The sequence below is a fragment of the Mastacembelus armatus genome, chromosome 14, assembly GCF_900324485.2.
Source record: "Mastacembelus armatus chromosome 14, fMasArm1.2, whole genome shotgun sequence".
Lineage (NCBI taxonomy): Eukaryota > Metazoa > Chordata > Actinopteri > Synbranchiformes > Mastacembelidae > Mastacembelus > Mastacembelus armatus.
Window position 1 is genome coordinate 9,428,670 of NC_046646.1, and position 9,607 is coordinate 9,438,276.

General features: G+C 40.1%; 2 protein-coding genes across 3 annotated transcripts; both read left to right on the forward strand.

Annotated features, from left to right (window-relative positions):
- Positions 1-1,123: 1,123 nt before the first annotated feature.
- Positions 1,124-4,838, forward strand: gjb1a (gap junction protein beta 1a). Of its 2 annotated transcripts, none has more exons than XM_026328319.1 (2): positions 1,124-1,238; positions 3,358-4,838. In XM_026328319.1, exon 2 carries the CDS (start codon positions 3,372-3,374, stop codon positions 4,092-4,094), a length of 723 nt encoding a protein of 240 aa, XP_026184104.1. In that variant the 5' UTR covers positions 1,124-1,238; positions 3,358-3,371; the 3' UTR covers positions 4,095-4,838. The 2 variants fall into 2 exon arrangements, with proteins under 2 accessions (XP_026184104.1, XP_026184103.1); XM_026328318.1 differs by lacking the exon at positions 1,124-1,238 and adding an exon at positions 1,752-1,868.
- Positions 4,839-8,032: 3,194 nt separating this feature from the next.
- Positions 8,033-9,103, forward strand: gja2 (gap junction protein, alpha 2). The gene has a single exon (XM_026328258.1). The coding sequence runs from the start codon at positions 8,033-8,035 to the stop codon at positions 9,101-9,103; it is 1,071 nt and encodes a 356-aa protein (XP_026184043.1).
- Positions 9,104-9,607: the final 504 nt, after the last annotated feature.

Below are 9,607 nucleotides of genomic sequence, written 5' to 3' on the forward strand. Positions count from 1 at the left end.
AAATCAAATTGCCTGATTCTTATTAAAGGTATTCCACAGGGTTCAATATGAGGTGCCTTGTTGTTTAGCCTTTACATAACTAGAATTTCATGATACTATCTTGTATGCCATCAGCCCTAATACAAACTAGACCTTCTTCAAGTTACAATCTGCTATTTAGGGTGTTTCGAGCTGTTTAAACCTTGTTTTAGACTCCAAGTAGAGGCATGTTTGTCTGCTTGGAGTCTAATGTCTTCATGGAAATTTAATACAAAAAGTAAAACTCAGGCTGGAAAACAGACTGTCCAATAAAAGTCATTCACTCAGAAATAAATAAAATCTTTTTGGATTCACATAAAACAACTTCATACAATCCACTTTACTCTCTACACTGGATTATTGAGATATTCCATATGCTTACATTACTGCCATTATCCTTCAGGTTATGTTGTATATAGGTATATTCTCAGGTCTGTCTTGTAAAATAAAGCTTGATCTCAGTGTGAGATGTCTTGATTAAATAAAGCTCAACTAACTTTTAGCAGAAATATAATCTAAGAGTTCTGTTTGTTATCTCTCAAAAGGCATTTGATCTATTTTATAAAACAGACTCAGGGAATCTCAAGGTTTTGGTTTTATAAAATTCTGCTGTGGATTTTGAAGAAGCATTTTAATGACAGTTATTAATCACATTCAGATGAAATACATCAGATTAGAGATCACAGATGCTTGATCCCACCAGGTACACACTGAGCAGAATCAGTAACTGGATGAATCAGTGTTTTGGATGGGCAGCGACAATGGTGATGTAAAGCCTGAGGAACGCTAGATGAGATGCTGAAGAAATCCCTTGTGTTCTTATCTGTAGATATGATGAGTCATTTTTTGTTTTAGACCTTTTATGTTTTACTCCATATTGCGTCAAAAGCATCCTCCACTTCCTGTGCCGAACACAGCACAATGAGGACAAGAGGACAGGCTGCAGTCCCCACACAGATTCCTCAGCTGGGCAGAAATGAAAACGTTTGATGTAAACTCTGTAGCTGTTTGTTTGGTCTCGGTAAATGGGGCTATTGTATGCAAATGCTGCACCCAGAAGCATATGACTTCTCCAGTGCAGGGTAGTGGCTAGTGTGAGAGAAATCATTAGCAATGCAAAGTCATGGTGCTCTGATACACTTGTTCACAGACTGAAAAAAAATCAGCTAATGTTAATGTCAATGTTTCTGGATGTGTTTTACTCCAAACTACAGCTGAAGGTAAGTTGATTTCATTCCTCACTGTGTTACCAGATCATGAAAGTGAAAGTTCAATTGTCACTGTATTTTGTTAGTTTATTGTGTTTCTTGGGAGACTGTGCTTCACTGTTACTGTTAGTTTTGCAATAAGTTGACACTGAAGTGAAATTTCTTATAAAAATAAACAAAAAAATACACACACACACACACACACACACACACATACACACACACACAAAACTCTCTAGCAACAATGTTTTTCTGGAAAGGCTATTCAAACAAAGTTGCTTTTCTCATGTTGCTAATCAAATAAAATACTAGTTTTATTGTTCATGTCTGAACTGGAGGAGTCCTCTGATACACATGCACACACTTTTTGTGCACAAGATTTTTTTTCTACCAAGAATCATTGAAATTTTGGACACATGGGTACAAATGCCCAATTTGCATGCTACACCATGGCAGCTGGTGAAAATGTGTCACATGATGCACGGTGCCAGACTTCAGTGTTGCGGTCTTAAGTGGCCTGCCAACTGCAGCAGGGGGCAGAGAGGTTACCATCTTCTCTGGAATCACATCCATGCCAAAGCACCAGGCCAACCTTTTCCTCTGTGTTGCCTCCTATGCCTCTTACACCTCCTGCTGAGCCAGGTAACAACACAGATCTTCAATGCAAAAATATTGCAGGAGAGCATGGAGATGATGCACAGTTATTACTTTTTAAACATATTTATTTTGTTTTGGATTTAAAAAAGAAATTCTGAATTTCATATGCTAACAATTATTTTGAATGTTCATTAATCTGCAGATGATTTTCTTGATTATTTGATTGTTTGAACAATGTTGAAAAATCTGGTCTATAATTATGTCTTCAAATTACTTTTGTACAACCCACATGGGAAAACAAATACATTCAATTTAATATCAATTTTATATCAAAATGGGAAAATCCTAGACTTAGAAGAAATTCCTACATGAACATTTTCAGTTGGTTAACTAATTGATTAACCATCTAAGAGCTTTACTGTACTTTATTTAAACCTTGTTAAAACCTGCTGTGACCGAGGCACCAACTTCACATGCACTTAAAGAACTTTGTTCATCCTTTGTAAGATTATTGCACATTGACAATATCTATTACAATTATTAATAAAAAAAAACATTTTTTAAAGTTGTTTTTGCAGAGCAAACATTTTTCTTTCATTTTAAGAGATTAAAAAGGATTTGGGCTTAAGCAAGAGGGACCTTTGGAGGTATTTAAATGTAACACTACAGAGAGCTGGAAATTACCATAAATGGAAGAACAAATTATATATCTTAATTTTCCTCAGAATGCACACTCTTATTCTTGGTAATTGTAAAAACATTTGAGAAAAGTCTACTAAAAGGATTTTAAGTGAGTCTGGGGAAAGAATATACTACCTGGGAAAGCATGGTGGCAGAGCAGTGTGTTTATACAGACTACAAAATTATAGGTATTTATTTTATATTCACCAGTTAAACTTTAAAACATTAACTTCAAAATTGGGCCTCAAGAGTGATAATTACTGTAATAATAGGGCACATAAATTTGCTTTATTTAATGGGAAAATGTTTTTTTCTTTCACCTTTTTGAAAATGAGCACTATTGGAGAGTGACTGCCTAAATCACTGCCAGATTCTCCCTGACTGTGTTTAGTAGACAGGTCTTTTGGCCTTTTTTTCCTACTTGAAAGATAGTTCTCTGTCAGCAGAAGAGTTAGACAATGCCTGATTTTGATGAAAAGTTAAAATTAATGACATGCAATTTCTCTTTCAAAGTTCTAATGGCAAGAACTAATAATTATACAGGGAAGTTCTGTGAAGTTTGATTTAATTCTCACAATTTATAGCCAAACTACTCCTGTTTGTATTGTAAATGTTGATTTTATGTTGTGATTTTGTTTATGTTTATTAGTTTGTGTTATTTGACTTCGACTAGCTACTTTTATGAGCCCACATTTGTTCTGTTTACTCTGTTATCTTTTCCTCGGTGATTTACAGAGGGTTTGTTTTGTCTTGTGTTCTAACTGTTATACTTTAAAAACCTACAGAAAGAAAATAATATAATGCAAGGTAATCTTGCAGATGTTGACCCTTTGATGTGTGTTTTATACTTCAGACCCGGAGCCAAAGATGAACTGGGCATCATTTTATGCTGTCATCAGCGGGGTGAACAGACACTCCACAGGCATTGGTCGCATATGGCTCTCTGTTCTGTTCATTTTCCGCATCCTGGTCCTCGTGGTTGCGGCCGAGAGCGTGTGGGGTGACGAGAAGTCCGGCTTCACCTGCAACACCCAGCAGCCGGGCTGCAACAGTGTCTGCTACGACCACTTCTTCCCCATCTCCCACATCCGCCTTTGGGCACTTCAGCTCATCCTGGTTTCCACTCCTGCCCTGTTGGTAGCCATGCACGTGGCCCACCGCCGCCACGTCGACAAGAGGCTCTACAAACTGTCAGGAAGGAGCAACCCCAAAGACCTGGAGCAGATAAAGACTCAGAAGATGAAAATCACAGGGGCTCTCTGGTGGACGTACGTCATCAGCCTATTATTCCGTGTTGTCTTTGAGGTCACCTTCATGTATGTGTTTTATATGATCTACCCTGGCTACAAGATGATCCGGCTGGTGAAGTGTGATTCATACCCCTGCCCCAACACAGTGGACTGCTTCGTGTCGAGGCCTACAGAGAAAACTGTCTTCACTGTGTTCATGCTGGCTGTGTCGGGCGTTTGTATTCTACTCAACATTGCAGAGGTGGTCTTCTTGGTGGGAAAGGCCTGCAGTAAGCATTTGCACAGTGCTGGAGATTCGACTATTGGGGCTTGGATCCAACATAAACTCTGCTCATACTAACAAAACATATCGATCTCATAACTGCACAAAGGGGCATTAAAGTAAGCTTGGATCCCAGTAACAGTATTAATTAGATGTGTGAGTAAGGTGCATATAATACACTATATATGGCATGATATGGTAATGATTTATCTCAGCATTTTTGGAGCCACTTGTGTTTACACAACTTTCACATAAGCACCTGACTTTCAGAGCATACCCTCAGCAATTACAATATCTATTCATAATATAGAACAAAACTGTTGAGTACTTATGATAACTTAAAGTTTGGCCAACATTAGGTATCATTTTATGGAGATATAGTCCACCTGACCATTGGCATGGATTGGTTCAAATTTTGATTTGGATGAAAATATGAAATTATGAAATGTAACTTTACTGTCACATGCTGATTATAATCTCAGATTGTCAGAAAAGTGTGCTGAAGTACATTGTAGTGAGCATCATAATCTATAAGCCTGTAATGTTCTTTACATCAAGTACTGTATGATCATAAATACCACATTTCTGCGTAAACCACAATGAATTTAACAGACCAAGAGAATCTATGGGTTTTTTTTTAGTTGTTATACATGAGATACACTAATTTATTAAAAATGTTGCATTTCATAAATGTTAAATAAAACTGTATTTCATGCAGATCCTTTATTTTAGTAGCTGAACTGTTGCTTCTGATAGAAGGATACAATAACCCACAGAAGAATTGACCTGTACTTCTGATTGTTACACATTAATTAAAATGACTCCAACGGGATCTGTAGCAACACGCAGTGATCTGAAATTTCTTCTTGACTAAGCAGAAATCTTTAATGTAACTCCATGATCACCAGATAGCAGCAGTTAAGTTATGTAAGAGCATTATATTAGACATTCAGCGACGTTGTCACCATCTTTAGACGTCAGATCCTCGGAGCCGTGCTGAGGAAACAGCTCACTCAGATTGGTTAAGTTCTATTTGCTAAGGCCAGAGAGCAGCGTTTCGAGGGGGTTATCAATAGCCCCACAGTGTAAAGGGGTCAGCACATGGGTGACAGTGGTTGACCCAGGGGACAGCTGGACCTGCTCTGACCAAGCACTGAGGCACTTCACTTTTTATGGAACATGTCAACACACACCATCTATGAAGACCAGATTGACAAGAAGGATATTGGCAGCACTGAACTGAAAATAAAGTCCTCTAATCTGTTATTCCTCCCTGTAATAGTGGTAACTGTGAGTGACCAAATACTAGTTTTTTTTTATTTATTTAAAACACTGATCAGCCTTTTCATCGTTATTAGCCATCTTGTCATATTGTCTCATGTTGTGTAGCAATGATGAAAAGATTAACTGGTAAACACGGTACAACACACCATTAAAATGCCTGCTGGTAGAATCTTGCTTAAGTAAAAGTACATATGTATTTGTAGCAAAATATACTCAAAGTATAGAGCGTTTAAAGTATCAATTAGAAAACTTGCATGATGATTTAAATAAAATGATTTGACAAAGAATTAAGGACAGTCTAAATAGCATGATTAGGTTTGTGTTGTGTATCTTTCTCTGTATGTATTATTACCATTCATAAAGCATGGCAGTCATTCAACAAGCCATGATGGCAGCAGTGAGGGAAGGCTCTACACCGCCTGACGGTCCTCCACACAGTCAAGGGTCAGATCACCAAAAGAGTGGCAACAAAACCACTCCCTTCACCGTGAATTATATTTAGAGCACACTGACATGTAAGACTAACCTGCATCCTCACTGGACTCCTCAGCTGCCACTCAGATGAACAGAAACACCTCTTAAGAGAGGGGTTTTATACTTTTCTACAGAAAGGAACGTTTTCAATCTGTGCTTGTGCTCAGACCAGACAGGAGTTTAGTTGTGGTGGCTTGTTGAACAGTGGGCATTGATCAGGTCAGGGTGGGAGGGCAGCAGGCGGGATCATAGAGCCTCCAGTGAAAATTATCTGAGAGAGGTTAAATTTGGCACTGCAGTTTTCTTAGTGGTTCAGGAGAACATGGCCTCTCTGTGAACTGAGGAGACATAGTCACCAAGTGGTTCTGGATCTGCACTGCAGGAGATGAACATTTTCTGGTAGGACCTTCCTTAATAAAAAAAAAAAAGGATAACCATATAGAATGTCTTACTATTGATGAGAAAACATACTATAGTCCCAAAGCTGGCTATCTCTGTATGCTCTCTATGAATGAAATCATTTCATTTCTTGCTGACAATCCTTCTCCATTTCAAACAGGTTTTCAGTCACAATTTTTCTGACCACAGTGACACAGTGAACCCTATTTCTAAAGGACAAGTTCAACTACTCTCTAAGGTAATTTTTATTTTTTTGCTATGGATTTGAAATCTAAACTAGAAACCTTATACTGGAGTTGGGGAGCGCTGATGGTTACTGTGTCACAAGATCTATGCTGAAGCTATGAGTCTCCCCGTCTTGCTGCAGGGCTTTCTCTCACACACAGTCATCTGTGTCCTGGCCCTTTTTATCAATTCACACTGGAGAGGACACAACATTTAGAATACAAGCAGTGGATTCATGATCAATCATGATGTTTCTATTGGTAAATATTCTCTCGGTTTTCTGTAGTAGCCTTGGGTTGTAGGGTGCCTAAAAAACTTGAATAAAGACATGTTGTATTTGTGATGAATCTAAAGGTTGAGTCATGGCAACCGGTCTTTCAGTTTTAAGACCGAAACGTTTCACCACCCACCCAGGCGGCTTCATCAGTCTAAGAAAAAGCTGGACTGGAACCTCCAATTTATCCCACCTCATTTTACATTTTGTTCCACCTCTAACTCCACTCCTAGACCCATAGGCTCACTAGGTGAGCTATGTAAATCAGATCCATGCGCCTGAGTTGGTTTCACACCTGGTCTGAATAGGCTTGTTAGACATATATAGACATATATAGCTTCCCTGACCCCTCTCTCAAACCATCTATCTTCTCTGTCCAAAATGTGTACATCACTGTCTTCAAAACAGTGTCCTGTTTCCTTTAAATGGAGGTGCACAGCTGACTGTGGTCCTGAGGAGCTGCTCCTCCTGTACTGGGCCATGCTCCTGTTAAGTGGTTTCTCCAATGTAGAGTTCTGATCATTCTTCCTTGCACTGTACGGCATACACCACATTGCTCCTCTTCTGATTTGGTGTCTGGTCTTTAGGGTGAACCAGTCTCTGTCTTGGTGGGTTTGAAGTGGACTGGTATCTGATGTTTCCCAAAATTGTGTTTAAGCCTCTCTAAAACACCTGCTACATGGGGAATGACCATTGGCAACAATGGGTGACACAGGGGAGCCCATGGCACACCCATGTTTCTGTCTGTAAAATTCAGCTCTGAACGAGAAGTATGTGGTGTTCAGACACAGGTCCGATAGCAGGCAGATTTGGTCTGGGTTGAGGCTGCTCCTGGTAGAGAGAGTGCTGTCCTCTTTTAGTCTTCTCCTAACAGATGTTAAAGCATTGGTGGTGGGGATGCTGGTGAAGAGGGATGTAACTTAGACTGATGAAGCCACCTGGATGGGTGGTGAATCGTTTCGGCCTAACATTTAGATAACTTCCCCTGGACGACTGAGCATCTTCACAGACATTTGTGATGAATGAATTACACAACAACTAAACTGTTTTGACTTGACATATTTATTAGAATTAATGTGATTATGTAAATCCATGCTTTAGATCCTTAGGATGTATATTTTGAGACACTGTATGGCTGTAAGGGCCCTGAAAATCAATTTTCTCCATCATAACCCAAGTGAGAGATTGATTCCTTCATAAACAAAAACGTTTCTGCCATTTATACATTTTTAGTCACTTCAGGGATTTGTTTTAGTAAAACTTGTCTCTGATGAAGCTTGTGTGTTAATATTTTCCCCTCTCTTTACAGCCGTCTCTCCTGGTTTTGTCGCTAAATCTGAGTCTATATCTGTGAGCTAGTATGGGGGACTGGAGCTCATTGGGGAAGCTGCTGGAGAGCGCCCAGGAACACTCTACCGTTGTGGGCAAAGTCTGGCTAACAGTCCTGTTCATCTTCCGCATCCTGGTGCTGGGAACGGCTGCTGAGAAAGTGTGGGGCGACGAGCAGTCCGGCTTCACCTGTGACACCAAGCAGCCTGGTTGTCAGAACGTCTGCTATGACAAGACCTTCCCCATTTCTCACATTCGCTTCTGGGTGATGCAGATCATTTTTGTGTCCACGCCAACTCTCATTTATCTGGGCCACATCCTACATCTGGTCCGCATGGAGGAAAAGGAGAAGCAGAAAGAGAAGAGCCTTGCCACCCACAATGAAAAGGAGCAGCAGTTGCTTTGCAATAAAGCCAAGAAGGCCTCAATTAAAGACAACCAAGGCCACGTGCGTTTGCAAGGTGCTCTATTGCGAACATATGTTTTCAACATTATTTTCAAGACCCTGTTTGAAGTGGCTTTTATTGTCGCTCAGTACTTCCTGTATGGTTTTGAACTCAAGCCAATGTACACCTGCGACCGCTGGCCTTGCCCTAACGTGGTGAACTGCTACATCTCCCGACCCACTGAGAAGACTGTCTTCATCCTCTTCATGCTGGCAGTGGCCTGCATCTCACTGCTGCTCAACTTGGTGGAAATGTACCATCTAGGTTTCAAAAAGTGCCACCAGGGCCTCCGCTACAGGCGATCACGCAACGTGAACAAGGCTCCCAAGGACCTAAGTGAGGCAGTCATGCCCTTTGTCCCGAGCTATAACTATTTCCCCAGTCATCCTGCAGTGCCTGAGCCTTTCCCTACAGACTCAAAGTACAACATGGCAGAGCCGACTTCTGCTTACAGCCCCTACAACAGCAAGGTGGTTTACAAGCAGAACAGAGACAACATGGCTGTGGAGAGAAAAGGTAAAGCAGACAGAGATGAAGAAAAAGAGGGCAACACTTCCAGTCCTGTGTTTGAAACACCCACTGAAAATCAGCGCAGAAACAGCCAGTCAAGCAAGCACAGCAACAACAAGAGCAGGATCGATGACCTGAAGATCTAGGGACCTTCTGTGTTTTTAATCCGAGACTCTGAACAACGTGCATTAGCCTGTGAGAATATTTGAATGCATGTGGAAAGCCATTAGTGACTAAACATGAACATAAAACTAGATCAGAATTGTGATCAAACTGCCATGATTTTACTTTCTCTTAGAAATCAGTAGAAACTCACCAGCTCATAAGACTATTATTAATGTCACACGTCATTCGCCCACAGATATATCTTTGTCATGAGTAAACCTAAGAGAGTAAGTAACAAAGCATTAACTAGATGGTAGGGTTTACTGTGGTGACACTGGAACACAGGACACGTTATTCTGCTCTGATCAGTTTTGATGTATAACAAACTTCTATGATTCTGGTTGACGAAGAGGAAAATAAGTCAAGGATTTCTTGTTTACAACCAACTTTACTTAAACTAAAACTGTGAGATGCATGAAAAAAAAGATGTCAAAACTAAGAAATTGCTCTTATGCTTGTGTAGATGTGTTGCAGATATGAATGTC

Coding starts and splice junctions, on each gene's coding strand:
- gjb1a (XM_026328318.1), top strand. CDS start 1,841: ATGCCTCTTACACCTCCTGCTGAGCCAG. Junction 1,869..3,357: donor TACACCTCCTGCTGAGCCAG/GTAACAACACAG, acceptor TTTATACTTCAG/ACCCGGAGCCAAAGATGAAC.
- gja2 (XM_026328258.1), top strand. CDS start 8,033: ATGGGGGACTGGAGCTCATTGGGGAAGCTGCTGGAGAGCGCCCAGGAA.